Source organism: Podarcis vaucheri, assembly GCF_965113315.1.
Source record: "Podarcis vaucheri genome assembly, chromosome: 10".
Classification (NCBI taxonomy): domain Eukaryota; kingdom Metazoa; phylum Chordata; class Lepidosauria; order Squamata; family Lacertidae; genus Podarcis; species Podarcis vaucheri.
Window position 1 is genome coordinate 42,008,970 of NC_138748.1, and position 27,063 is coordinate 42,036,032.

General features: G+C 40.2%; 1 protein-coding gene across 8 annotated transcripts in view; it reads right to left on the reverse strand.

Annotated features, from left to right (window-relative positions):
• GRIN2B (glutamate ionotropic receptor NMDA type subunit 2B) overlaps positions 1–27,063 on the reverse strand; it is a 285,857-nt gene that overhangs the window by 75,250 nt on the left and 183,544 nt on the right. For all 8 annotated transcript variants that reach the window (XM_082239983.1, XM_082239984.1, XM_082239985.1 and 5 more), the window contains one exon: positions 11,925–12,039. In XM_082239983.1, coding sequence (XP_082096109.1) covers positions 11,925–12,039 — 115 coding nt within the window. The remainder of the gene's footprint in view (positions 1–11,924; positions 12,040–27,063) is intronic.

Sequence of the window (27,063 nt, forward strand, 5' to 3'; positions counted from 1 at the left end):
AGTATAATTAACTGTGCCTTGATATACTTCATTCCTGGCAGAAAAACAGGAACTATTCTGTTGTGTCTAGACAACTCTGACATGGAAAGAGCTCTTATAAGCTAAGCAAATTTTGATCCAGTAGCTAAAATCCAGCCAGGCTCCTCAGTGCAGGACTGAGCAGGTGCTGAGCCCTATGACCCAAGAACTCCTGAGCCAACATACCTATATTGAACTGAAAAAATAAACTTATTCAAATGATGTTGCAAAGAAGTAGTGCAAAGCAAAGAAGCTGGCTACATATTGCCATTTAGAATCTTCTGGTAGTTGTTCCGAAAGCTGGCGATGATAATTCAGGGTTGCAAGCAAAACTGCAATTCAGTTAATTATGTGCTGTTGACTTGAAATTCCTTCTTTGATTGTGGCTGTTGGGTACTGTAGTATCCCTCACTTTCTATTCCAAATTACTGCGCAGGGCTGTATTTTGCAGCACTGATTTACTCCTCTACGTCAAGAGTAAGCAATGCTGAAAGAATACCTGTATTTAATTTTTTTGTGAAGCATCTAGGATCCTTCTTAACAAACAGTATAATAAAAAGATACATTGTCATCATCTATAGTGGATATGAAATATGTCCATCATAAACTGTTTCACAGGTGAAGCTGACAAGAATATGGCTATCACTAAACTATACCTTGGTGCATAAGAACGGAAGATGTTACGGAGCACAGTAAATTCATGAGTATTAAAATTTTAAACCCTGTAAAAAGCCTGACTCTGTGAAAGATGGCACAGCTCTAGAATATAATCAGAAAACTGAAATCCAAGCAAAACTATGAGGCAATGCAAGAGTGAACACTAGTGTCTAACATTACTGATGGCAGATTGGAAATCCTTCAGACTCAGGACTAATAGTGGGCATGGGGACAACCAACAGCACAGATTCATTACATTCATAATCAATGACATCAAACACACAGAGGAGTTCACAAAACGTGAGTGTAACATGAGCACACTGTAAATATAGTAACAACCACCACTGCCCATCAGGCAGTGTAGCAAACACCATAAGAATCCAAAGAATTACAAAGAACAGAAGCACAGTAGACGAAGTGCAGTCCTTAAAATGATGAGAAATTATTTGTTTCTATCATTTAAAAATTGCTTTCCATAAATTCCAGAGTGATTTAACAATAAAAACCTTGACAATGAAAACATGCAATTTAAAGGGCAATACGGATTAAAATGCCCACTTAAAAGGCTTGTTGGAAAAGGGTAATCTCCAGTAAGTGCCAAAAATATAACAGAGGTGGTATGTAATGAGGAGTTACAAAGGATAGATGCCACCAAACGTAAGGCCCTACCTGTAACACAACAGACCTCCTGAAGAGATGTTACCTGCAGGAAGCCCTTTACAACAGAGCACAGTAATCAGTTAGATATATAAGCAGTGAAACAACTTTTTACATCCAAAAGATGTCCCAATGGGTGGGGAGGAGGAGGAGTTTGGATTTGATATCCCGCTTTATCACTACCCAAAGGAGTCTCAAAGCAGCTAACATTTTCCTTTCCCTTCCTCCCCCACAACAAACACTCTGTGAGGTGAGTGGGGCTGAGAGACTTCAGAGAAGTGTGACTAGCCCAAGGTCACCCAGCAGCTGCATGTGGATGAGCGAGGAATCAAACCCGGTTCCCCAGATTACGAGTCTACTGCTCTTAACCACAACACCACACTGGGGAGGAGAGAGGGAAATGCTACACTAATACAAAAACAAACCAGGTTTTTCAGTCTACTGCAAATAAATATTTGGATGATGGCAGGTAACACATTTGGTTTGCGATGGCAGTAAAAAGACGAGGGGGAAAACTACAACAGGTCACCAACAAGATTATGGGCTAACCAAACCAGTATCTGCGGTGGGGGAATTGGCTCTTGGCAGGCTGAGTGAAATTTACAACAGAAGATGTATTAATAGTATATTTTGCCGGTTTAACGTTTCAATGAAAGCAAACCTCCAGCACTAAAAAAACAAAATAGAAATAAAAATTTCAGGGCACACTGAATATGCAAGTAAAATAAGGCATGCACCCTTCCAAAAGTCCAAAGGAGAAAACAATCATCTCCTGTTAGTGAAACACAGTAAGTAAGCAAACGAAAAAAAGCCGAGGACTCTCAGGCCAAGAAACAACGTCAAAATGAGACACAGTCTCAAGCAAATGGAACAGAACAGACGAAAACACATCCTCAGGCTCAGAGAGCAGTTTTATTCTCTGCAAGTTTCCTTAAGCACAAGCTAGACCTGCTCTTATTGTTAGATTTTCCTCCTCCTTATTTTCTGCAAGCTTAAAAATGTTATGGCAATGAATGTTCCCTTGTTTCTTCCTGCTGCTATTTGCTAATGTACCCAGCAAAATGTATTAAAAAGCGGGGTGGGGGGGTGGGCTCATTCAACAATGCCTCGATGGTTCATTTTGTTCATTTGTGGTTAAAATGTGATGTTTATTGGCTTCACTGATTTACAATAAAGCTGAAGGTGCCAACATATAGAGAAATGCATGTCAAGTGCAGCACCTGGGGCTCCCAGAGAGATGCAGGTCCTTTTCCACTTCTCTGATACAATTGATGCAGCAAAATGAATTTAAAATATCACTACATATATAAAATTGTCACAACACCTTAGAGAGAAGGTGCTTGTATTATCTGTGTATCTTGAAACAGTAATAAATACATCTCAAGTGGTTAAGCGCATCATGTATGTTATTGCAAAGATCCATGCCAAAGCACTATAAAGAAAAACAGTATCATTGCCCCCGTGCTATATGTTGGGCATGGGGCAAGAGTTGGACTGAGAGAATAATAGCTTGCCTAACACAGTGAATCTATGGCTGCAGTCACACAACAGTTTCTTCTGTTTTCTTGATGTTTCCCTAACTGTTAATATCTGCATTATATTCGAGCCTCCATGCTATATAAATGCCATTTCCATCAATATACTGGAATATTGTGCAATCCTAGCACTAATTATTATTTGTGTATTATGTCATCATTTCTTAAATTTCTATACCACCCTTCCTCTGAGGATCACAGGCGGTTTCCAACATAAAACCACAAAAATATACACAAACAGAAGCAATAATCTTCCAACCCACCCCACACTTTATAAGGCCATAGACTGCCTAATTAGCCAAAGGCCTGGGACAAGAGAAATGTTTTTGCTTGGCACCTAAAGACATATAACAAAGGTGCCAGGTGGTCCTCCTTGGGGAGAGCATTCCATAGGTTGGAGGCCACCTCAGAAAAAGCTGTGGATTTTTTTGTGTCGCCGCCCTCCGGACCTCTTACAGACAAGGCACACGAACAAGGGCCTCAGATGATGATTGCATGTCAGTTCCATGTAATTCGCAGTCTTTTTTTCTGGAAACAAATAATGAGTGCTAAGCTCATGCTATATTTTGATATATTTCTAGAAGTGGTTTTTATGTTGTGTGAGAGCTCAAAAATAATGTGAAAATTAGCAGTTAGGGAAATGTCAGAAAAATGGTATTAACTGTTATAAGACTGCAGCTTATGTCTGAGGTGAATTCTGCAATGGGTTTTCCCAGGACACTCTTGTGGCCGTTGTGTTATACCAGCAGAAAAATTAATCTCAGTCAGGGAAAAAATAGATTCTTATAGAGTATAAACTGTGGAAAGCTTTGGGACAGCATTGATGGTAATGAGTCACAAAAGCTGGGTTGATCAGTGCATCCGCTGTGCTTCCACTGGATTTGGGAGACATGACTCACTATAGCAATCTTTGACAATCTGACTACAATTCCCATCACCCCTGGTCATCCGTAGGGCACCAAGCTGGTGAAGACTGCACTCTGGCTTTCAAAAGAAATGAGGTCCTTTGAGGAAATGAAGAGCTACCTCAACACCGGCAAACCATTTTTATTTGATACCTCTTGACAGGGCTATTTTGGACAAAAGCCACTCAGAACACGATACTTAATTTATTGCAGGGTTGCTCTAAAAGCCATACATAATATTCATGTGCTAAGTCTATCTGAGAATGACATAGGATCAGCGTCACCTGGTGATAGAGCACATGCTGTTTGCTCCCCCCCCCCCATTCATTCATTCATTCTTATTGTAAAATTTTCTCTCTTGCCTTTCGGCAAAAGCTTCCAAATCGCTGTTTTGGCACAATCCTCAGTGGCAGCTGATAGAAGTAAAATTAGGCCATGCACCTTTAATAGTCGTGTGGAAAAGTGAATTTCCACAGGTGCAAACCACACCTGCTACAAACATCACTATTAAACGTACACGATCCCTGTTCCCTTTTCCATCTTAAGCATGGACAGTGCACTTTTGCAATCCTTAGTGTGGCATCTACATTTTTTTGTGGCTTGCAGCCTAAATCTTGAATGCTGTGGACTGTGCACACTTCATTAAAGGATCTGACAACTATAGGAAAAAATCTGTATAAATGGGTCACTGTCAAAAAGAAAGAAAGAAAGAAAGAAAGAATAATAAAAAAGCTCAGGTTATCCAAAGGTACTATGCAAGGCTGCCTGCTTTCTCCTCTTCTTTTCATGTTAGCCACTGAGCCTCTGGCAACAGAACTGAGATTTAACACAATACATTCCTGGGGCTAAAATGAAGGAGAAAGAGGGGGGAAATTAAATTATATGCAGATGATATAGTACTTGCAGTAAAAGAACCCACTGTTTTGCTGAAGGAGTACAGACTGAAATTCGAATATACGGGAAAGTGGCAGGATACAGACTGAACATAGACTAAACAGAAATAAAAGGCTTAAATGTATCTACTGATCACAAAAAGCAAATACATGAAAATCATATCTATCTACTATTGGACAGCCAAATCAGCAAGATACTTGATTATAAGATTATCAGGTGAGATACAGGACCTTTATAACAACAATTACAAACACTTATGTAAAGAATAATTACGGTATATTTGTTGCTAGAATGGCAAAAGCCCACATTTTTTTTAATTTTCATATAGGATTGCTGTTGTAAATATCAAAATTTTAGTTTTTATTTCCAACATCTGTAAATGCAAAAATCTGCAAAAAAAACCTAATAAATAAATAAATGGCAATAAATGACAATGACGTTTATATGGAATAATAAAAAGCCAAGGTTAAAGGCAATGGTACAATGAGGGGAGGAAGAGGAGGGCTTCAAGTGCTGTATTTACATTTAATATATGCTCCAAGTGACCTTAGTTGGTTGATATACTGAATGGTGTGTCCGTATGATGGGATGTTACTTTTTGAACAAAAGCTGACTGATGTCCTGAAGCAAAATTTACTATGCAGACATCATAATGTAAGATCACAGAAGGTTAAAGATAATACAGTAATATCCAACTTACTAAGAATCTGGGGCCATTATAAAAGACTATTGAGCCTGAATCCCTCGCCTCTGGAATGAATTGTGGATAAGATAATATGAATGCAGAGAAGGTTTAAGAGGTGGGGGGAATAAATTGTTTAGAATCCAAGGCCTAGCTATACAAGAGATGTGACAGAATCTGAAGACAAATAAATATGTGTTGGCAAAAGTTCATTAATTCTAGTTCAAATACAACACAAAGAAAAAACAGGTCAAAGACCATATGCTCAAATAGGCACAGAATATCAGCAAAAAAATTCCTGATGGAAGTGTGGGGAAAGCTTTGGATCTTGAGTCTTAGATCCCAAAATATGGGAATCGGAGAAATTATCATGTCCCAATGATATACTATCCCTGTAAAAATACACACAAAAATTGGTAATTATCCAGCTCCTTGCTAGAAATGCCACTAGGAGAAGGGAGAGTTATTTAATCTGTGGCTGGATCTAGACACATAAAGAAAAACCATTTCAGGAAAATGTGTTGTAAAGCTCATAATGCAAAATCACATCACTGAATGATCAAACTCTACAGCACCACCTGGTGTCACAGTGTTATAATGCTTTTTTGCTTTTTTTTACTAATGTAGCTGAGTCACATGTTGGAAATGTGAATCAGGGTGGGGGGGAGAAGAATGGTTAAAGATAAGTTTAACAGGATTCTGGGCCACAGAGTTCTACTCCATCCAACAGTTAATTTGCAAAATTACCTGGAGGCATCAGTAAAATTTGGGCATGTGGAAATGGTTTCTTATTTACTAGCAGCAACCAGAATTCTGTATGAAAGGAAATGGAGGTCTAGAAACATTCCATCTATTACAGAATGGGATAACAGATGTCGGGAAGATACCCTGATAGCTAAGAGAACATATTTCCTTATGTCAAGAGAACAGAATAATTGACAGGACTGTTTTTTGTTTAGATGGAATGTCTTTATTGTACGATAGGTTTTTCTGCCAGATGTTAGTTATAGATTTAAAACTGTATGAGTATGAGAATTAAGCTGTTTAATTATTTGCTAATGTGACTGCCAGCTTTAAATTAAAGATCAGAATTGTAAATAATTTATTAAAGGTCATGTTTGATTCTTGCTTTGTATTCTGTTTATGATGTATCTATATTGTATATCAATAATTAAAACAATACCATATTAAAAATATTAAAAATAAAGGATCTGGCATCAATTTTCACAAAGTCATTAGTGGCATCCCTACAAAAGAAGCAGAGGTAAAAGACCTGCATTTGTCATAAAATAGATGTTTGATTATCTTATTCTTCTGAACAACAAAAGTAGGTCAGTAAAAATTAGTAAAACTGTTTGAAACCTGACCAAGAAATTTTATAATTAGTTACTTTTCCCTATTCAGAAGCTGAGGGACTCCATGGGAAAGCTACACTTTTAAGATTCTATTGCATTTCAATTATTAGATCCATTCCTTTAAATAATTTTTTAAAAAGCTAAGATTGTTTTTGTGCTTGTTAACAATGTTTGAGTAGTCAAAATTTAAAGATATCAATCATCTTATGGACATGCTATTTGTAACAGGAAAATCCAGGCAATAAGACTAAACTGCACATCAGTCTCGAAGGAGCAGATCTGATCAGTTTGCATTGGAGTTCACAAACATCAAATTCTTCAAGTATCCCCAGTTCAAACTAATACAATATTATCAAGTCCTTGTGGTGAAATAGATGACCAGACTCATTTTTGTAGTCTTCCACACTTCCTTTTGTACAGCCTCATCCAGGAAAAACTATTCACCATTTAATAAGATAAGGAAGCATCATGGGAAGAACAGAAGATGACATGAGATGTATTTACTAGTTTTCTTCAAGAAAGATACAAAGGAGACTTGTCCTAATAATGAAGGTCAGCAAAAATGTGAGGTTTCCAATGCTTCCTTGCTTCTGCTGAGAGCACTGGGAATAGCACATATCTAATAGAAAATGCATCTCATAACTTATTAAAAGATTCTGGACCCTACTGAGAAGTTGTATCCTTGATGCTTGGCATAACAGCATATTGACAAGGATTATTTTTTTACTCACAGTGGAAAAGACTCAACCAATTATTTTTTAGGTTAAATAGGATGCAGTGACATGTGGTACATTCCACCTTACTGACAGTTACATCATAGCGATAGTACGAACATGGGATTTGGTTCTTCCTTCGTGTACCTCACTCTCAGAACCTAAGTACTGCGAATGAAAAAGATTGCACCAATCAGCTATGAACAATCCATGTCTTGATGTTTTCCCAGGTATCTGTGATTTCTGCAGGGCCCTGGAGAAGATACCTATAAACTCTGGCACGACCTTTTCTGAGAGCAGGCAGAAATAATAGCACACATTACAAGCTCCTGGAGGATCAAAGGGTTTTGTGGTAAGAGAAAGCAAGACAGTCCTGCGTACTTTTATTTTAAGAGTTAATTTGAATACGTCCAGGAAAAAAGGAGAAGCAACACATGTTTACAATGGAGGCATTAAGAAACAAGTGATTATTCAGCATGATTCTGCCAGTTTTCTAAATATGGAGGCAAACAGAAATTGAAGATGTTCTTGAAGGGGAAACATAAAAATTCCAAGCTGAATCAGTTGTAATGCTCTTCAATTCATGCAACAAGAGTAGAAATCAGTGGACAAACTTATTAATAAACTACTGAAGGGAGTAGGCAGCCTTGCAAAGTAGAATGAGATTGTGTGCAAGGACTGTGGTTGTCAGGTGCCTCATTGTGAAAGTGCTGACCTGGACTCTCATTGCTACACAAAATCCATGAAAGGGTTTGTGTAATAACATACACCAAAGTTATAGGTTGTAATTATACAACATATAAAGATTGGACTTTATGAGATAAAAGGATGTCATAATTTAGTTATGAAATACTGAAAAGGATGTCATCATTTGGTCTAAAATGCTGAAAGCATTCTAAAGTTTGTGAGAGTCTAAGATGTGCGGCTCTGGCTCGCCAGAGCAGCGTTGTCACGCTGGCCACGTGACCCGGAAGTGTCTCCGGACAGCGCTGGCCCCCGGCCAATAAATGTGAGATGGGCGCACAAACCCCAGAGTCTGTCAAGACTGGCCCGCAAGGGCAGGGGTACCTTTACCTTTACCTTTAAGATGAATTTCAGTGCAAGGTTTAAGGTCTCTCAATTTGTTTATTAAATTATTGCAGTGTGCTTGATTGTGGTAAGGTAATAGAAACCTTCTGAAAGTAATAGAAACCTTCACATGAATTAAATGTGCACAGAGATCGCGTGACTCCCTAATGTAGGGTTTGTTTTTGGGCTTTTTGACACCACATTGACCAAGACCCCTATGTCCAGGGAGATCACTCACTGTGCTCCTAGCTAGTTAGAAATGCTCAGCAAGAAAAGCACAATGACAGATTCCTAAAACATATTGATGCTGCTATCCTGGAGGTATGTACAGCTGGTGCTCTGCATAAAGAAACTTATTCTGCATGACGTTTGCTTTGGTATGTGTAAGAGCAGGGGTCAGCAAACTTTTTCAGCAGGGGGCTGGTCCACTGTCCCTCAAACCTTGTGGGGGGCTGGACTATATTTGGGGGGGGGATGAACAAATTCCTATGCCCCACAAATAACCCAGAGATGCATTTTAAATAAAAGCACACATTCTACTCATGTAAAAACACTCTGATTCCCGGACCGTCCGCAGGCCGGATTGAGAAGGCCTTAGTTTGCCTACCCATGGTTAAGAGTGTCCAGGCTCAATGTTTGCATTCAGTAAAGGTAGAGCTGCATGAGCAATTGCATGAAGAGAATGGTCACGTTTCCATATGAGCAAAGGTAATTTGTTGGAGTATTCTTATTCAGGGTTCCAGCCGCCTGTGCCCTCTTCCAGGACACAATTTCTCTCCCTTTCCTTCCAGTTTTCCTTTGTCCCCCATCTCCTTCCATCAGTCAGCATACCATACCCACTGTTCAGCCTTCAGTGGGCTGTTTTGGTGTAGCCCATTTAACCTTGCTTCCCCCCCAAAAAAAAAAGATTTTTGTTTTGTTTCTGCAAATCTTAGAATTCCCCCAAGCCTGCTAAGAATTCCCTGTTGTGGATACATGGCTATAGGGACAGGCACTCGGAGAACTGATTTTACTATTATTACATATGATTCCACATCTACCCCACTCTTCCTTTGCACAGCTCAGAGCTGAACACGTATATTTCCCAGTGGACTCTCATCCAGGAAGCTTGAAGTGCTAGACTGGTTCAACATCAGCAGCAGGCCCTCATCATGTGTCTTCAGATCATCCTCTAGGTTATTATGTGAGTGGATTAGGACTGTTACCAGATCAAAACTGAGAAGATTAGTTTTATTAAGCTTATATTCTAAAAGGAGCAAATGCAAAAGAGAGCTCACTGAAATTGCCATTCTTTTGCTGAGGGTGAGTGTAAATCAAATCTTGAGCATTAAAAGTCTCCCGCTCCAGTGATGTAGCTGCAGTAGAATGCTCTTCTCTCACACACATAGTCCTAAAAGAACACCTGCAGTGTCTGTTGCCAAAGTGATGTCAGCCATTTCAGAGTGAGCTAGATGAAGTGCACAAGAAAAAGTCTCTTTAAGGGAAAAGATTGGCGCTCTCTATCTATTCATATTTAGAATAGAGTAAGAATGGAGAATGTTTGAAAGAAGGTGAGAGAGTCAGATAGCATCTCAGAAGGTTCATACATTAAACTGATACAAGCCTGGAAAACATGAAGGATAACCTACTGATGAACAGGGATCAGATGCTTCTAGGGATAAGGCAAGATCTATCAGCCTCTAAGGCAGTGTTTCTCAACCTTGAGTCCCCAGATGTTGTTGGACTACAACTGCCATCATCCCTGAGCTCTAGCCTTGCTAGCTAGGGATGATGGGAGTTGTAGGCCAAAAACATCTGGGGACCCAAGGTTGAGAAAGGCTGCTCTAAGGCATGGGTAGGAACCTGTGACCTTCCATATGCTGTTGGACTCCAATTCCCATTATCACCAGCCAGTATGGCCCGTGGTCAGGGCTGATAGGAGCAGCAGTCCAGGAACACCAGGAGTGTCACAGGTTACCCACCTCTGCTCAAAGGGGTTGCATGCTGTTCCCAGGGCTGGACGGAATAGCGTCTGATTCCTTTCTTCCATTCACTCCTTCCAGGGAAAGCATAGCAAGCCGTTATAGCTGACTACTCATTATCCACTTGTCTGCATTATGTATCTTGGAGTGAGGGTGGGGGCACTATTCCTTCTGACATTCACTCTCTTTAAAATAAACATAAGGCTACAAGAATTAGGGAAAATTCCAGGGGAAGTGGCCTGAGCTGTCACCAGTGTGCTGATGATGCATTTCTCGGCTCTACATGTTTTCCTTTGGCTTCTTATCTATCAGTGGTGACAAATTGCAGAGGGATGACTGTGTTACTCTTTTACATCAAGCACACACACACAAAGAGGATTGTGGCACTTTAGAGATTAATAGATTACTTGTGCCAAAGGATTTTCATGGTATAAAGCCCGCTTCATTAGGTGCATGACTTGTTATGCCCCATTGGTATGTGAGAGTATGTACACAGATATAGAGAAAAAACTCTTAGCATTTCATGGCTTTTGGGCTCCAGTTTCCCATTTTCTTTCTCTCTGTACATATATGCCTAACAAGTTAAGCTAATACTCTGTGCATCTAAGATAGTAGGCTTATGTCCCCAGATAAGATTACTGAACACAAAAATTTTATGAAATGGGCAACATGCGGCATATCTAGTATACAGGAGGTTCTGAACTAAAGAAAGACAAGATACAACATTTACATTTATTTCTACCATGACATTGTTGTGGTCACCTTGCCGATGATCTCTCAGCCTCCCATCATCAATGAAAATAAAGTATCTCCTCTCATATGCTGCAACTGTGCTCACAATTAATCTGCTGAAACCTCACTGGCCTCAGTGGGATTAAATGTGTAATTCTATGCACATTTTCTCAAAAGTAGTCCCACTGTGTTCAACAGAGCTAACTCCCAGTTGAGTGTGCATAGGGCTGAGCCTAATTACACAGAATGGCAACCACGATATCGTCAGGCTTCAGTTTATGCTCATTCGTAGGGGGAGCCACAACTGCAGGGATGTACAGACTGATCTAGTACCTCCTTACTCACCAACGCATCATAATTGTCATTGGGTATGTTAATTTTACATGTAAAATGCAAAGGGGTAACTGACACAATAACACCACGTGATCACTGGACTGGCAACATTCACTGGAGATACGTCAGGTGATTCCATCTCTGCGTAGGTTCTGTTGTACAGGAAGGCTATGAACTACAGATTACAGTATAAAATAAAACCTATGGAAGTTTAAGGCAAACTAAAGAAGCATCTCATTACAATATTAACCATGCATGCTCATGTGTTATTCAGTAAACTGTTGTCTCAAATGAACCTCTGAGATGAGAAATGGCTAGCAAACTCTACTTCTTGAAATTCTACTAGCCCTTAGAAGAACATCTCTACCCCTTTGCCTCCCAGTCCTAGCCTGAGAGTTACCAAACATATCCTACCCTGTCCCACGTCCTCGTCTTGGTCAAAAGGATGATAACCAATTTTGGGTGCATCTGGTAGCCGTCCTCACTGAAAGACAAATTCCTCCCTTCAAACGTGACATTAATCAGGTACCTAGAGAAGAAAGAGAGAGAAAAGAAGATAACAAAATTAGAGTGCATGGCAAGAATACCAGGAATCTCTCTCTCAGTAGGATGTAGAATTTGAAGTGTAAAAAAACCACTGAGAACACTAATGGCTAGCCTGGAGCAGCTGGGAACAAATCAGAAAGGAGAAAGAAAGAAGAGACAGAAGGAAAGAGAAACAAAGGGAATCCATAGATATACAAAGATTTCCAAAGAAAGCAGGCCACACAGTCTCACCTGTTTCATGAAATGGGCCTTGCTGATGTGATTATGATTTTTTCCCTAGCTCAATTTCTATTGAAAATGTTGTCATTATTTTATTTCATTTTCTAAATAAATGAAATAGATATTATTATGCAAAGAAATTATCACATAGCCATGTGTGTATAAATATGTGAACATGTATACAATTACTCTGCATAATAACAACACTTAAATAATAATATTTTTAAACAATTCAATAAAATGCTAATTGGAAGAAAGCTATTAATTTAATTGCTTGCCTTGAGCCAAGCTGAGCTGAGCTGAGTTGAGTTGAGGTGGAGGGGAGGGGAGGGGATTGCTCAGAGAGAAGACACAGCCCATTGAGTTTTTCACTATATGCACCTGTGGTATTCTTTACACTTTGGGTTTCAATCAACTAAGTCCTACTGAGAGAAGTTCCATTGACATTAATAAACCTAAGTTAGTATTATACATTCAGTGGGACTATTCTGAGTAGGACTAGCATTGACTATGACCCACTATACTTACCTATTAAAACAAATTAAATAAGCATGTAATATTTGTATTAAGTATGTACTTTTTATTTTGCCAAAACTCAATAAACAGTTTTTACTCCAACAAAGATCTATTTTTACTCTTTCTTCACTTACTCTAATATAATTGGTTAACCAACTGTGTAATCCAACCTAGAATCCATTGCATCATGTGACAGCATTAGGCCCAGTGTGGGTCCTGTTGCACCAGCAGCCAAGGTTAAGATTGCACCAACAGACATGACTGCACAGTTATACGTTTTATGTTCCCATTCCTCCTCAGAAGGAAATGATGTTAATCTCTGTTTTATGGCATATCATATTCTTGCTGCTGCTATTGTCTACAAAAGCTTTTAACAATGCTACAAAGTTAAATTCCTTTTGCAGCTTAATAAAGATAATAACAGAGCCATCTCTAATTTGGCATGTTATTAATTCTATCATATTTCTTATTTTTAGCCAATATGTCCTTGCTTGTTCATAGTCCCATCACATATGGATGTAACTTTCATCTTCTTCTTTTTCATGTTGCAACATTTCAAATAAATGCCACTATATATTGTATGATGTTTTGCTGGAAGTTAAAATACTTTTTTGCTTCGCTTGCCCATAACATTAGTACAACAGCATTTCTCATTTAGATTTCCTGTGAAATTCCCTTATTGCATCCATGACAAAGAAGATGTTCACTTTTAATTCAGATGATGTCCCTGCCAGCCAATATATTTGCAAGTCCAGAAGCTCCTGGGCTCCTGTGTTCATTGTCCACAAAGACATGATCCCATTTGGTATTAACAGAAATGCACTCTGAAGAAACTTGGGGCACTCATGTCTCTGCTGTCACTTAACATGATTCAAAGTCCAGTACTGAAAACAGGTTACCATCAGTGAAGTCAGAAGCCCCATACTCTACATATGATCAGCAGTCCTAGTGCCACTGTGCTAAGTGAAAAATCTGCTAATATTAGAACCACAATCAGGAGATAACAAAGTTAGGGTGTGTGGCAAGAATACCAGGAATCTCTCTCTCAGCAAGATGTACAATTTGAAGTGTAAAAAAACCCCACGCCTAGTAGCTGGTCTGAAGCAGCTGAGAACAAAACAGAAAGAAGTGTAGAGACACAAAAGGAATCCATAGAAAATACAAACATTTAATGTGTTGTAAAATGAAGATTTGTTATAACCTTAAGTCACTGATCTCTGTACTATTGTCATCATTGTGGTTTGGATCCAGAAGTCCCATGTGTGGAACTCTGCTCATGGGATGCTCCCACTGGAGAAAGGGTGGAAGGCAATTTCTGCAGGTTTTTAATGTCCCCTTGAAGCCCTGAATGCCCTCTGAAAAGGCAGGGGCCCTTTGGGATAGCATGGGAAGTGGTGCTGGGGGCAGCAGAGGGAAATTGACAAATAATAATAATAATAATCCCCCTCCCTTCTCCAGCAGGAGTCTCAGTTCCTTCCATCCACAAAAGAAGGCTATCTGTCCATGGAAAGACAACTCTGAATCCAGATCCAAGCCAATGTAGATTTGAAAAGAAGTTAGAAACAGCAAACCAAAATGGAAAGGATGAAGGAAAGTAAAATGCCTCATTGAACAACGTATCTTCAGAATGATTGACAGCCTGATCCTAAAGATGCTTACTTAGAAGTAAATTCCACTAACTTCAATGACAGTAATTTCCGACTAAATTTGCATAGAATTGGTCTGTGAGGAGCTTATGAATATATGTTGATTTTTTTTAAAATTCATGAATCAATTTCCAACTACGAGACGCAAAATATAAAGCATTATTTTTGAAAAAGTAGAGACATATGTGAAAAATGCAGCTTCTGCCAAAACAAATCTTACTGATGTTGGCCCATAATGCTTTCAATAGCTTATAGGGTGTGGCGTGTGTATAAACATAAAATGCCCCCCAGCATCATCTGAGTCCATAAGATTAAGAAGAAGCAGAGCTGACAACAACAGAAAAGGGGTGCCAGATTGTTTTGTTTTATTTCCCCTCTCCTCCTGGAACATCTGCCCTGTCGAGGAATTGTGCTGCTTTAAGTGCATTGATAATCTTTTTTAGCAGCTCCAGAATGCAAGCAAAAGGAAGTGAGGCTGACTCTTGAATTCCTCGGCACCTGAGTCAGTTCTGGGCATGACCTCGGGATAAAAGGAGGTGCTGCTATGGGCAGTGGGCTGCTCAACAGCATGGGGTTACACCAAAGTCAGTCATCTTTTGTGGGAGGAGTGAGGAACAGGAAGCATTCTCTTTGTTGTATTAGTAGTAGACCGCTCTCTGGGTGAGCTCCAGAGAAGGAGCTGTGTTGGGTGGAGCTGCCCTGTGCAAAAGGTAGGTTGGTTTCATATAGGTCTCTAAGGTCTAAGGTCAAGTACAAACCATACATTTCAGACATGTGATTTCTTTCAGAGAATCCTGGAAATTACAGCTGTGTGTGCAGTACAGTAATTTACAGTTCCCAGGGTCCTTTAGGGGAAATGATGTGCTTTAAATATGATTTAAATGTATGGTATGTAGACAGCCTTAGGGTGTGTGGATGTGAAATCAATCTGCCTTTCACACATGGAGCGCAACTCCTTCCCTGGATCTCACCCAAGGAGGGTTCTATAACTAACACAACAAATAGAGTTGTATTAAATGTGCATTAAATATATGGGGTGTTAGGGGTACTACTCCAGTGGGGGACACATCATGCTCCTTCTGCGGTAGCTTGTTCATCTTTGGTCCCCATCCTGCACTCGCTCTCACCCGTGGCTCCTAGAAGCTGTCAACATGCGACAGTGGCCACAACCCAAGAAACAATTTCGACTGGCTGGCTAAACCAGGTGAGGGTAGCCAATGGGTGTCAAACCTTTGGTGAGTTAGGGACTTCTACTGTATGCAAAGACAGCCTCCAGCGGATTGAGCATATGGGACCAATAGTGGGTCTAACGGTGAAGAAGACAGCTTCTGCACATGCTGTAGAGGGAAATGAAGGGCAGATGGGGCTCATCAACCTGGGAAGGTAGCCCATTTAGCAGAAGGAAAACTCTGATCCTAAACATGCCCTGCCTTGTGGGATATTTTCAGGAGAAGAAAATGCTAAGAACACCCCACGCAAATCCTGAGTGGAGTCCATAAGATGGAAGGATGGCGCCTTGTACGCCTCCTTCTGGCAACTCCTGCAGCCAGGCTGGTGCCAAACATAGTGCTCTGCTTTCCTTTGGACCACATCAGCAATACCAAGAAGAGGGTCTTGTCATCTGGGCAGCCCAGGTCATACAGACATACTATCCAAGCTCGCGCCTGAGGGAGGTGACTTAGTAGCTGCTTTCACAGTGGTCTGACTTCACCCCCAGAGGCACACTCCATTGCCTCTTGAGACAGACGGTTGCCAACAACAACAGCACAGTCTAGGTTTCTTGGTTATTTGATTACTTTAATGGGAGCCTGGGGTGAGAGGCCAGACCGAAGGAGGTGGCTGAAGCCAACTACTGTTAACAAAAGAGTGGCTCCCTGCAAGGACTGATGAGAGGTGATTTTAGAGTATCTTAAAGTATATGATCAAACTGCAATGAATTGTGAGCTTTAACTGTTAGCTTCCATGCATTGGTATGCACTTCGAAATATATGATCTACAAATTGTTATGTACTTCATAATATACGATGAAGCTGCTAAGAACTGCATGCATTTAAGATGTTAGCATCTATTAATTATCATGTACTTTATTTGTCAGTCATTGCACTATTTTGCAAAGTACTGCCAGGTAGGAGTAAAAAGCACTTTATTGCAAGTTTTTAAAAAGAAGTATAATGGAATTAAAGTATTCTGTTTATGCAGCTTGGGAAATGTGGTTATTTCAGTTCTCTAAAAAGCATTGAGATTTTGCACATAAAAATTTTGTGCCCTGGCCCTGTGTGCTTTAATCTTACCAGTATCCTTGTTGGGAAAGGGTATTAAGTGATCATCTTTGTAGCCAATGACCACTTATATGTTTATATTTTAATTTTATTTATATATATATATGTAGTGTTTGGGAAATGGAAGGAGGGAGGGGAATCACCATCCCGGTAGTTATGGGCAAGGGGAGATATGGTGTTAGGAAGCAGCCAGCACAAACTAATAGAAGGAACATTGGTTAGTAGAAGACCATTGCCTCTCCTTGGCTGCCTCTCTCAGCTTGCAGAATTTGGGTGATGGAGCCTATAACTCCCCTAATCTGACAACACTGTTAAATAAAACATCAATGCTCTATGATTTAATCATGGAGGAAAGGGTTGACCTGGTTTGTAACATTAAAACCTGGGTGTATCACCAATAACTGTAATTAAGACTGTTAAATAGACAGATAGACATGAGGCACGAGTGTGATGCCTGATAAGCCTGCTCTATTCATGTGGCAATAATTATCCCACTGCCAGATACACAAAAGGACAAATAGTCTGAAATCATAGGCATATTTTGCAAAATATGTCCAAAAATGCCTTCAGTTACTTGGAGTCTGGGCTGCTGGATGCTGTACTCACAGAGTCTTGCTTATGGTCACTTTTCCCTCACATGCGTGAGCTGATGCTGTGATATTAAGGATGGAAAAATCTGTCATGTTGGGTTTCTCTCGATTTGTCGTTTTTCCAATCTTAAATTCAGCGCTCTACATTTCTATAAGCAATTTGCATTTTTTAAAAATTCATCATGGAAATTCACCAGCATTTTAATGCATATTTTCCCTCATATACACATTTTTTGTATGCAGCTTTGACCATTTCCAGTAATATGCACACTCTCCCCCCCAAAAATGAGCATTTTTGTACACATTGTGCAGTTCGAAAGCTCCACTTCAAAATTTGGAAAAGTATGAATTTTGAAGTATAGCTGTGTTTCAGTTCATGTACTGGTTTGAGAAATGCAACTTAGTAGTTCTTCATTAAAATGCAAACAAAAAACTGTGGGGAAGAGTGCCATATACAGTTCTTTGCTGCAAGACGTCACCTTACTTTAAAGAAACAAAATTGTTCATCTAAAATCTAAAGTGGCTTCAAGCCTTTTCCAACGCTGCTTCATCTGTTGAATTCTTCTTCTTGATTCTTTATTAAAATCAGCCCTCATGGGCAGTTTTTCCTATCCAGGTAGTGAAAGAATTGAGATCTGCAGATAGAACACTAAAGGCCATTTACCAAATGTCCTCAGGCTGTGATATTGGGAAGCTGTGAAATGCCAGCATCAAACTTTTGTAGCTGTGTTTTAGCATTTAATGAAACCGCATTTAAATAAAAATAATGTTCAATATTGAACATCCCTCACAAGCAGCAGTATTGCACAGTTCTCTCAGCCTCCAAACAATGATCAGATCCTGGGATTTTAAGCATGACAGCTTTGAGATACCATGCACGTGTATAGAATTCTACAAGGGATCTCTTAGAATTATCAGCCAGTCATTTATTTCCTTAAAGCCAATGGTCAGCAAAATGTATTACCAATTGGCTCTTGTTTGCTTGGCAATTCTTCATTCAGAACCAAAACTAATAATGGTGGGGGAGAGGATTCTTTGTGCAACCCCAGAGAAAGAAGCATGCTAAGCTTTGCACTCAAAGTAGTTTCACACTTCACTGGTAAGATTTCGTCTCCCAATTGGACATGCAAATGCTTCAGTGAGCAAATGAATTCTCTAATTCTTTGGGAAAATTTGTACACATCAAATATTTAAACACGTTTCCTCATTAAAGTGTTACCTTGTTTTCCTCAACACAGTCGCCATACAGAAAATTCCAGGCTACACACATACATGCACACTTTACATCTTCTGATAATACAACAAATGGAAGTCTGACTTTAAAAAAAATAAAAATCAACTCGTAAAACTTGATTCTCCCTCAGTTAGGGTAATTGATAACTTGATTAGCTCTAAATAAAAAAATTCCTTCCAGTAGCACCTTAAAGACCAACTAAGTTAGTTCTTGGTATGAGCTTTCGTGTGCATGCACACTTCTTCAGATACACTGAAACAGAAGTTGCCAGATCCTTCTATATAGTGAGAAGGTGGGGAGGAGTATTACTCAGAAGGGTGGTGGGAATGGGAGATTGGCAGATAGCTGAGATGAGCTACTGGAAGGAATTTTTTTATTTTGACTATGGCAGACCAACACGGCTACCTATCTGTAACTTGATTAGCTCTGTAACAGGATTCCATTCTCCATCGTTGCAAGCCTGACTTATTGGCTCAGTGGCTTGTCTCAACACAGAGACACTGAGGAGGGGAGATAACCTGCAACTGCAGGAGGTATAAGAAGAATAGATGCTCATGGAATATGCAATAGGGTGCCTGGTGAACAGTGGGGGAACAAGCAGTTCAATAAAGGGTTAAAAGGAAAGCCGTGCATAGCATTTCTGGATGAGAGCGATGAAAGAGAGGAAACGTGTCTGACACATAGATGGGCAATAGAAAGTGGTGAAGGAGCTTGAAGCAGAGGCAAACAATAGCCACAGTAGAGGTTAATATTTGCAGCAAGACATCAGTACCTGAGGGATATTTGGTATAATGAAAGCAATATCTGCAGAACTGGTGATTTATGGACAAAAGCACTGATGTACCAAAAAAAAGTCACTGAACTGCTGTCCCCCGCACTTCAAATGTAGGGAGAGAGACATGGGAAAACAAAGGAACTGGGAAAGAAGCCCAGTTCCTGAACTCAAGCAGAAGGCATGTGGAGACAGAAGGCATGTGTGCAGTGGGTGGTAAATGTGGGTGAAGTAATGTTAGGATGATGAAGTCACAAGTTGTAGGTTGCAAGGGTTGGATGAGGACTCTAATGACTTCCTAACTTTTTAATGGTTATGTCGGTAACATATGCAGCAAATATATGAGTCTTTAAAATCTTTCTAATTCTGCTGGGTGCACTAAACCCAGTTTTTAACCTGTATTCAAAAAACACTATAGGGTCACATGCTGTCTGCTCTTAGAGACTCCTTCTGGAAGGATTTAGTACCAATGATCCATGATAATCTAGACTGACATGTTTTAGCGAGGCCTGCATCAAAGACACTAGTTAGAAACATTAAGGAACAAAAGCCACCCATTTCAGACTTTCCTCAATCCCAAAAATTCAAATAGTTGCATACTTGTTTGATAAAGGTAATGACTCAAAAGCAGACCACTGGAAGACTCCATAAAGCATTAAAAAGTTTGGAATTATAACTTCCGAGATATACCTTCCCTCCCAAGTTAATAAAAAACAGTTCCAGCATGTGACACAACTTGGGGGTAACAGAATCCACAATAATGAAGTGAATCTGGTGAATTGCATATATCCCTGTGCATATGGGAGACTTCAGGCTGAAAGGCACATTATAAATACAGTAAATAAATAATAATGGAAAAAATATTCTTTTATTCTGGACTACTGTATTCTCTATTACATATTTTGCACTAACAGTCCTCTGCTACCAAGTGTTGCCTCTCAATCCTTTCAGTGAACTTGAATCAGGTATTCTTCTGCTTTCTAAATTATTCACTTGTCATGAGGCAGACCCAGTAGCTGGTAATTCAGCCCTTTCCCGGGGCTTCTGCCTAGGCCTTAGGCGTAGAGAGGAAAAAGAGCTTCACCCTGGTTTTCTTCCTCTCTGGATGCACCTCTGCTTGTCTGACCTGCCCAACTTTTAAATAGTCACTCTTTTGCTAGGATACATACCACTGCTGACTAATGGAGCTACACCTCCATGCCACTACTCTCTGCACTGACTCTGTTCCTAAGCAGCTGATTTGCTTGCGCAAACGGGCTCCTTTTTTTGCAACAGCAGGTGACCCCGCCTTGGCTGCCTCAGCAGGCATTTGAGATGGACCTTTGCAAAGAGGCTTTTGTGAGTCTCCGACTTTGCAGAAGCTGGTGTCTAAGCACTCATTAACCATTCACAGAACAAAAGTCTCTTTTAGGTTAATGGGACTTACTTACAGGTAAGTGGGTACAGGATTTCAGCCTTGGCAGCCCAGTATGTTTAACATTGTTTTACAAAAGTAGGGTGCATAACATCATATAGCCAGATGAGGTTTTCTACTAATTTGAAAAACAAAGACTGTATGCTTTTCCTTACTGTTTTACCTGAATAAAAGAAGGACAGTGAGGAAGTGTTGTTCTGTATGCTACAAAGTTCTGCATTTAGGAACAATGTAAACATAAGTTGCTTCAATTTCAAGATAATGGTGTGCATTTTCTGTTATGAACAATGGAACATCAAAGAAAGCACAACTTGAGTCAATCTGAAAGAAGATATTGGAGCACCCAAATCATTTGCCCATGTATGTGTAACTTGATCTAGCTGAAAGGCAGCATGTGGCTATCTGCACTGATCATATAATGCCCCCAATTATTATTATTGTATAATATTAGAAGGTTGTATGATCTGAGTGTGCAAGGGTTATCATGAAGGGACCCTATACTTCTGAATTTGGCACCACACTACTGCTGGCATTTCTTATTTTAATAAACACTTTAGGCTGCAGGGATGGAAAAGTCTGCTGCCTGGGACTTTAGCAAGCCACTGCTAGTCTGAATAGACAGATGTTACAGTAGTCTGACAGAAGAAGGCAGCCCTACATTGCAATGATCAGGCTAATCTGGGCCTGCTCTTTTAAACCTGCAAAGGTCTAATTGGGATCAGGGTGTACAGAAGACCAACTATGACAGATTAAATTAATTTTCATATTAATTTTGGTACTAATTTAATGTTTGAAGCAAGCCATCTTTGCTTAACATTACCTATAAAACAGATATGAAGTATGTTTGAAATCTGAGATAACCCTGAGCCATAGCATAGGCAAATTGAAAAATGCTCCAATTCAGCCAGTAGAGGTCTCTCAGATACACTTAAACACACACACACACACACACACAAACACACGCAAAATGCACAGACAAATACAGTGTTCTGTCAGTAGTTGTTACAATACAGAGTCATGAACATCCAGTCTGAAAACTGCATGCTTATTCTAAGGTTCACAATTTCCCAAAAGCAAGCAGTTGAAAAAAATAAAAAACAAAAACACTGCTCCAATATTAGTAGCAGGGGGCCCTTTCTATTTTCAATGTGACAGAATCTGACATATAAACAAAAGAAGCAAGAGGAAACTGCAAAAAAAAAAGAAACAACCAACAACCAGAAAATCAATTTTATTCTTGGCAATATATGCAGAGCATAATTCTGAGGAAGCAAAGGCATTTTGAGAATGGAGAGAAAGAGTGCTGATGAGCTGACAAAAAATAACAGTTGAGAACAGCTGAATCTTAAAGACAGAGCACTAACATCTATGGGCATTGTTTTTAGATCTTTTAGACGACATTCTCAAAGGGATGGAGAGAAGAAATCCTTTGTTGATTGACACGCCTTTTAAAGATGTATGTCAATCAACTTAAGATTTCCTATTCCTATTCCATATGGTCATCCTTCATCAGATGACAAGGGCCTCCTAATTAGAAATGACGGCAGGAAAAGAGATCGCAAAAGAAACTTTTCGAGTTCCTGACTCAGTATCTTGGCCACACCTTTGTTCTGCAAACAGTTACGTAAATTGTGAAACGCTCATAGGACATAGTTGATTTGGTGGTGTATAAATTAATTAAATTAAATTAAATACATGCTACATGTTTTCCCTTCCATCTCATCTACCTTTATCTTGGAATCCTCACAATGAGCTGACATGCAGGCTTACTTCAGACCCAACTTTAGACCTTAAAAATTCTCAGAACAGCCTGTTCTCATGAGAGATGAAGAGCAATCTAAGAGACCCAAATGAATTCAGTTCAGTTCCAGATTAGACTCCTACTGTTTTCTGGCGCATATCACAGGTGAACTGCCAAATCTTGTATCACTCATCCCGCACCCCAACCCGTTCTCCACCAGCATCCTGGGCCACGTCAACTACTATGGTGCTGACGGCTTGTTCAGCTGAGGGATGTAGGTGCAGCTGGTTGTTCGGGGAGAACATCTGGGAAGTGTCAGGTAGAATTTGTGGCAAAACAATTCCATGCAAAATGCCTAAGAAGTGATGGTTGAATGTGGGGGTGAGAATTTTTCTTGTGCTTCTTTTCCTATAGGAACAGGAACAGGTGGGGTTAGAATCTTGTACATCACAAGACTGACATTTAAACAACTTTCTCTTCTTTTATGGACTGTTTCAGTGCTTTCAGTTTTATTTACTAAGGGAGATTACAAGTGGACTACAGACAGTACTTTTTTAAGAGAGCTAAACCTTGGCAATAGTCATAGACAGAATAAACCTTCCCTTCTCTGCAGATGTATTTCTATTGCTCAAGAAGAAGAGATAATGCAGAAAGGACAGAGGGGGGCAGGTTCTGACACATGGAAGGCACAAATTGGAAAGTATCCCAAGGACAGCAGAAAGTAAGAAGGGGTGTTCAACATAGAGAGTTCACAGCATTAACACCCCAGAATGGTTCTGTCTCTCTGGCTTCTGCCTGCTTCTAGGCCAGCTCTCTCATATACAACTCTGTCTCTCTCACTACCAGCCAGGTGATGGAGTGGGCCCACCCATGTGCCCTCTGCCACAAAGCCACCCCCGTAATGACCATGCTGTACTGATGTAATACTTGTGTTGGGGGCGACCATGACCCTTGCCTTGCTAACTCAACAATGGAATTCTCCATTAGATTTAACCCTTGGTGGAGTAGGGACTAGAAGGGACTCGGGCATCATACAGACTGACACCCCCCCAAAAAAAAAACCTTCCAACAATATAATGTCTGAAGCAACCTTACTGTCCTAAATGAAAAGCAGAGGAATGTGCTGACACTACTTTACTGGAAGTACACTAGAAGACCTCAAAATTTAATGAAAAAATGCTATGCTGCCCTAAGCCTTCACCATCTGAGTGACACAAATCCTAGCATGCCTCATGTAGGAACACTGGATCAAATTCCAGCAATGGAATAAAAATATTGTTTATGGAGCTTCACGTTCGAAAACATTAATGTACTGTGGCACCATATATATATATATATATATATATATATATATATATATATATATATGCTTTCGTAGATTTTCACGGGTACAGGAATGCAGGTTTTGGTGTCTTCGGGTGTCTTCCCGTGTAAGAGTCGGGGTGTCTGTGCGACGTTTCGACGAGGTCTCACTCGTCATCTTCAGGCTGGTGCTTTCGGCTTCTTGTTACTGGAACAGAGCAGAGTCTGGTGTTTGAGTTCCTATAAATACTGTTGAGGGGTGTGGTGTATAGCCTCCAACGTTCTGGGCAGAGAGGAAGTTCCTAGATTAGTGTGCCTTTTCTTCTTTTGTTCCTTAATTACTTGAGGGATATCTTGGGTGATTTCATGAGTGATATTCTGAATACCACTGGGTGGGTCATTAAGTGTAGATTAGTTGCTAAAGTTTTCGTGTCTTGACCTCTTGAGCTTGTGAAGAGTTTTTCTGAGAAGATGGCTGTGCTGCATTTAGTTGTGCTCTGGCTTGGCTTCGTGTATAGGGGCGAGCTGTGGTTTTGTGCCTTGTGCCAGCCAGATCTGTGTAGGGATTGCAGGGGGGTGCAGCATCCGGAGGTGCCACTATAGTTTGGCTACTGGATGGAGTCTGTAATATGTCTGTGGAGAGGGTCTGGGTTTGGGTCTGGTGTGGTTGATTGGTGACGGCGTTCTGTGTGCCTCTGGTTCTGGTGTCGGTTTTTGTGGGGAGGGCTAATTTCCAGATGTCTGGCAGGCGGGACGTGTCGTCACGCTTGTTCATGTTGTGAGGGTGTTTCTCTATCTCGATGGCTTCCATGATTATTCTCTTGTGGTGATGTTCCATGTTAAAGAGCAATTTGGAATCTGCAAAATTAATTTCGTGTCCTGTTTCTTTCATGTGTTGGAAAAGAGAGGAAGTTTTTTCTTCTTTTTTGACGGCATTCTTTTTTGACGGCATTCTTGTGTTCTGCGATACGTGCATTTATTCGTCTGTTTGTTTGTCCAATGTACGTGGCTGGGCAATGTACGTGTTCTGCGATACGTGCATTTATTCGTCTGTTTGTTTGTCCAATGTACGTGGCTGGGCAGACTTAGCCCTCCCCACAAAAACCGACACCAGAACCAGAGGCACACAGAACGCCGTCACCAATCAACCACACCAGACCCAAACCCAGACCCTCTCCACAGACATATTACAGACTCCATCCAGTAGCCAAACTATAGTGGCACCTCCGGATGCTGCACCCCCCTGCAATCCCTACACAGATCTGGCTGGCACAAGGCACAAAACCACAGCTCGCCCCTATACACGAAGCCAAGCCAGAGCACAACTAAATGCAGCACAGCCATCTTCTCAGAAAAACTCTTCACAAGCTCAAGAGGTCAAGACACAAAAGCTTTAGCAACTAATCTACACTTAATGACCCACCCAGTGGTATTCAGAATATCACTCATGAAATCACTCAAGATATCCCTCAAGTAATTAAGGAAAAAAAGAAGAAGAGGCACACTAATCTAGGAACTTCCTCTCTGCCCAGAACGTTGGAGGCTATACACCACACCCCTCAACAGTATTTATAGGAACTCAAACACCAGATTCTGCTCTGTTCCAGTAACAAGAAGCCGAAAGCACCAGCCTGAAGATGACGAGTGAGACCTCGTCGAAACGTCGCACAGACACCCCGACTCTTACACGGGAAGACACCCGAAGACACCAAAACCTCCATATATATATATATATATATATATATTCCGTGGTTCAGAGCTGTTTCAGCCCCAACATCATATTTTTAATGAGAAGTCAATTAAAATGAACAGTTATTATTATTATTTTGTCAATATTATGTGGGGGTTTGAGCATGGCGGTTCCTCCTTTCTATAAAAAAAAAGTTCCCAATTTTCTCTATTCTCCCTTCTCTCTCTCTCTCTCTCTCTCTCTCTCCCTCTCCTTTGTGGGTTGATGTTTCCATAGAAACATGTTCTTTAAAGCTTCTGAAATTACTTTGGATTTAATCTATTTACCCTTTCCTAACCAAACCACATTTTCAAACTTCCTTGAAGTTCATTTTCATTTTCCTGAGACATCATGTTCACAGGTCACCTTCCAAGAGGGCATGGTTCCTCAGGGAACCAATAGACTGAGACTACTTATCAGAAGCAGCTCATTTAATACTATGTATTCATTTGTTTGTTAGATTTCTATACCACTTTTAAACAGTTCCCGGGACTAATTAAATGATAAGACTGCAATATTAATAAAACTGTGTGTTAGAGAGAAAGAGACAGAGTGAAACTGTGAGAGAGGCATGAGGGAAAGACAAAAGAAGAAGAAGATAAAATCAGTTCTCTTATGTAGCTAAAGTACAGCTTTAGGATATGTCTCAATAAAAGCACTGAAATCAAATACAACTCCAGAGCCAACAGTAGCATCCTGAATCACAGGCACAAACATCTCAGATTTTCCATTAGTCGTGTTCCTCTTCTTCATCACAGTCATGTCCCCGATTAGCCACAACCATTTTCAGTGTGGTTTTATTTAGACTGCCATTGTTGTCAGTGACTCCTCTTCACTACCAACACCTGAACTGCTTGTTGCTTTTCATCATTACCATAACCACTGTCATCCTACTTTCACCTTTCTGGCCTGTGCAATAATAGCACCTTTCCTTACCCACACCAACTCCAACAAATTAATTTCACCTCTCACAAATACCCTTAATGTTCATGACACTGTTTCCTTACAGCCCCAAAAGTAGGAGTGGGGAAACAGGGAATGCAGCAAACATGGGAAGATGAGGCAGGACAACATATCCAAAAGTTAGCTGACACTGGGCTTCAAGAAATGACTCAGATTTACCTCAGAGAGAGCCTTGTGTTCATTCCTGTGGATTACTGGGAAAGTAATATGGGTTCATCGACAGAGAGAGTACTATTATATGAGTACTACTTTTTTTAATTTTATTTTGCTTGGACAAGAGTTTTGTAGCATCAAGTAGCAGCGCCAGGCAGTCCAAGAAGAATTCCCCCCCCCCAAGAAAAAAAAAATCCTGTGCAGTATCATACAAGATACTGAGGCAGGTTGACAGGACATGCTGCTGTGATCACAGAGGACACAAGACATCACACACCTGCACACCATCAGGAAGGTATTGTGATTTTTAAAGAGGAAACTGAAGCCTTGTCCCTAAGCCTTCCTCAAGATAAAGCATCTTAATGTATGAAACAAAAGGAAGGGGATCTAAGAATTTTAGTTGATTATAAGTTTTTCCATGGCAACAGGCTTCAGAAACAGAAGAAGAG